Source organism: Phytophthora parasitica (assembly GCF_000247585.1).
Source record: "Phytophthora parasitica INRA-310 unplaced genomic scaffold supercont2.3, whole genome shotgun sequence".
Taxonomy (NCBI): Eukaryota; Oomycota; class Peronosporomycetes; order Peronosporales; family Peronosporaceae; genus Phytophthora; species Phytophthora nicotianae.
The window spans coordinates 1,437,906-1,439,534 of NW_008648989.1; the positions used below are offsets into that span (position 1 = coordinate 1,437,906).

At 51.3% G+C, this 1,629-nt stretch overlaps 1 protein-coding gene across 1 annotated transcript; it reads right to left on the reverse strand.

Moving 5' to 3' along the window:
• Nucleotides 1-1,025: 1,025 nt before the first annotated feature.
• PPTG_21083 (hypothetical protein) lies at nucleotides 1,026-1,471 on the reverse strand (the record flags this gene model as incomplete). Its single annotated transcript, XM_008895536.1, has 3 exons — nucleotides 1,026-1,186; nucleotides 1,244-1,313; nucleotides 1,415-1,471. The coding sequence occupies 3 exons, from the start codon at nucleotides 1,469-1,471 to the stop codon at nucleotides 1,026-1,028; spliced, it is 288 nt and encodes a 95-aa protein (XP_008893784.1).
• Nucleotides 1,472-1,629: the final 158 nt, after the last annotated feature.

Here is a 1,629-nt window from a genome sequence, read left to right on the forward strand (position 1 = left end):
CGCACATAATTTAAACACTGATTGTATCACACGCGGAAAATCAATGCATCACGCTAAAAACCACACGTGGAAACCCACACGCGGAAATCCACATAAACGACACGCGGATAACCACACCACACGCGCAAAACCAAGGTCGACTTGAACACACGCGGAAAACCGCGAAAACGCACGCGGAAAAAAGTCCCGGCCGTTTGACTTGGACGCGGACGCAACTAGTTGATCGCCGTGGTCCTAATCTTGCGACAACACTGCACCAAGGCCGGCCTTTGACGCGTCTGTAGCTAGCTTGAACGCCAGCTTGTAGTCTTGATAAAGTAATACAGGTTACGTTAAGAGCTGAGCCTTTGCCCATTCGGCTCCACCTTGTTGTTCAGCCGCCCATTCCCACATGCACTCATTTCGTAACAAGTGTGTTAGTGGAGCCATTAATGCTCCAGAATCTGCGATCAACCTTCCTGTAGTAGCCATAAAATCTACGGACGTCAGCCACCTCTGCAAGTACTGTACGGCATGAACCAGTCGATCCACCGGTCGAACGCATTCGGACGATAGATCATGCCCCAGATACGCCATCATCGTCACTACTAAACTGCAATTGCTCACATTGAGACTTTGGACAGCCTCGGCCAGTCGCTCTAACACTACAGCCAACTCCACGACATGTCTTGCCACTGAGTCCTTGGTGGACACATTCACGTCGTCCAGATACACAAGACGGCTCACCCACGTCAGTCTCCGATGTACAGAGTCTATCTGTTGCTGGAATGGGATCGGGGCATTTCAAAACCAAAGGGCATCCAGCCGAACTATAGAGCTTCTTTTCAAAAGTGCACGCATAAGGACGACTGACTACCAACGCGCAATTCTCCGGCTCCATTTCACTGATGCTCTGATCATCTTCGCACGATAATAGTTTCACGTTGTTCTGATCATCCGTGCAGCCGCCTCCTCGCGCTCCATTTCTCATCCATGAGCATCCATGTGCCTAACTCCGACCTTGCGGGTAAATTCTCTCACTTGCTCTATAAGTTCAGCATGATCCCACTTGCCTCACCATCCCTCACGACGCTCACAGTCGGTGCCAATAGTACATGTCGTTTGTGCGTAGGTTTTGGTAGGAAGTCCCCCGCTGACCCGTCATGAGCGTCGACCGTTTTTACACGCACGACGCTCCTTGCGTTCGCTGCTAGTTCCACAGGTCAATCGCACCGTGGTCTGCTTCGGATTCGCCGTCATCAACAGCGACGGGAAGGCTTTTGACCCATCTCGTTGCGATACTTGAGCTCTCTCTTGCCGAAGGCCATCTTGGCCTGTCGTTCCAGCACCCAGTATTCACCAATAAGCACCTCGCTGGCCGGCCCATGGAGGACCAGAGCATTCACCACCACAGTTTGGTGGTACTTCGTTGTACCTCAAAACTGCCATAATCCGAGTACTCGAACACGACCTCCACCGAAATCTTCCACATTATCGACTGGTCCTTTACTTGTTATCCATCGTCGACAGCGTCGCAATCAGCACCGGCTACAGGGAACTATCTAATCTTGCTTCTTGGGTGCGTCTCCGACTTCCACATTCACAATAGGTAAACTACTAGCTACGCCACTGCCAACAGCTCATAATTGG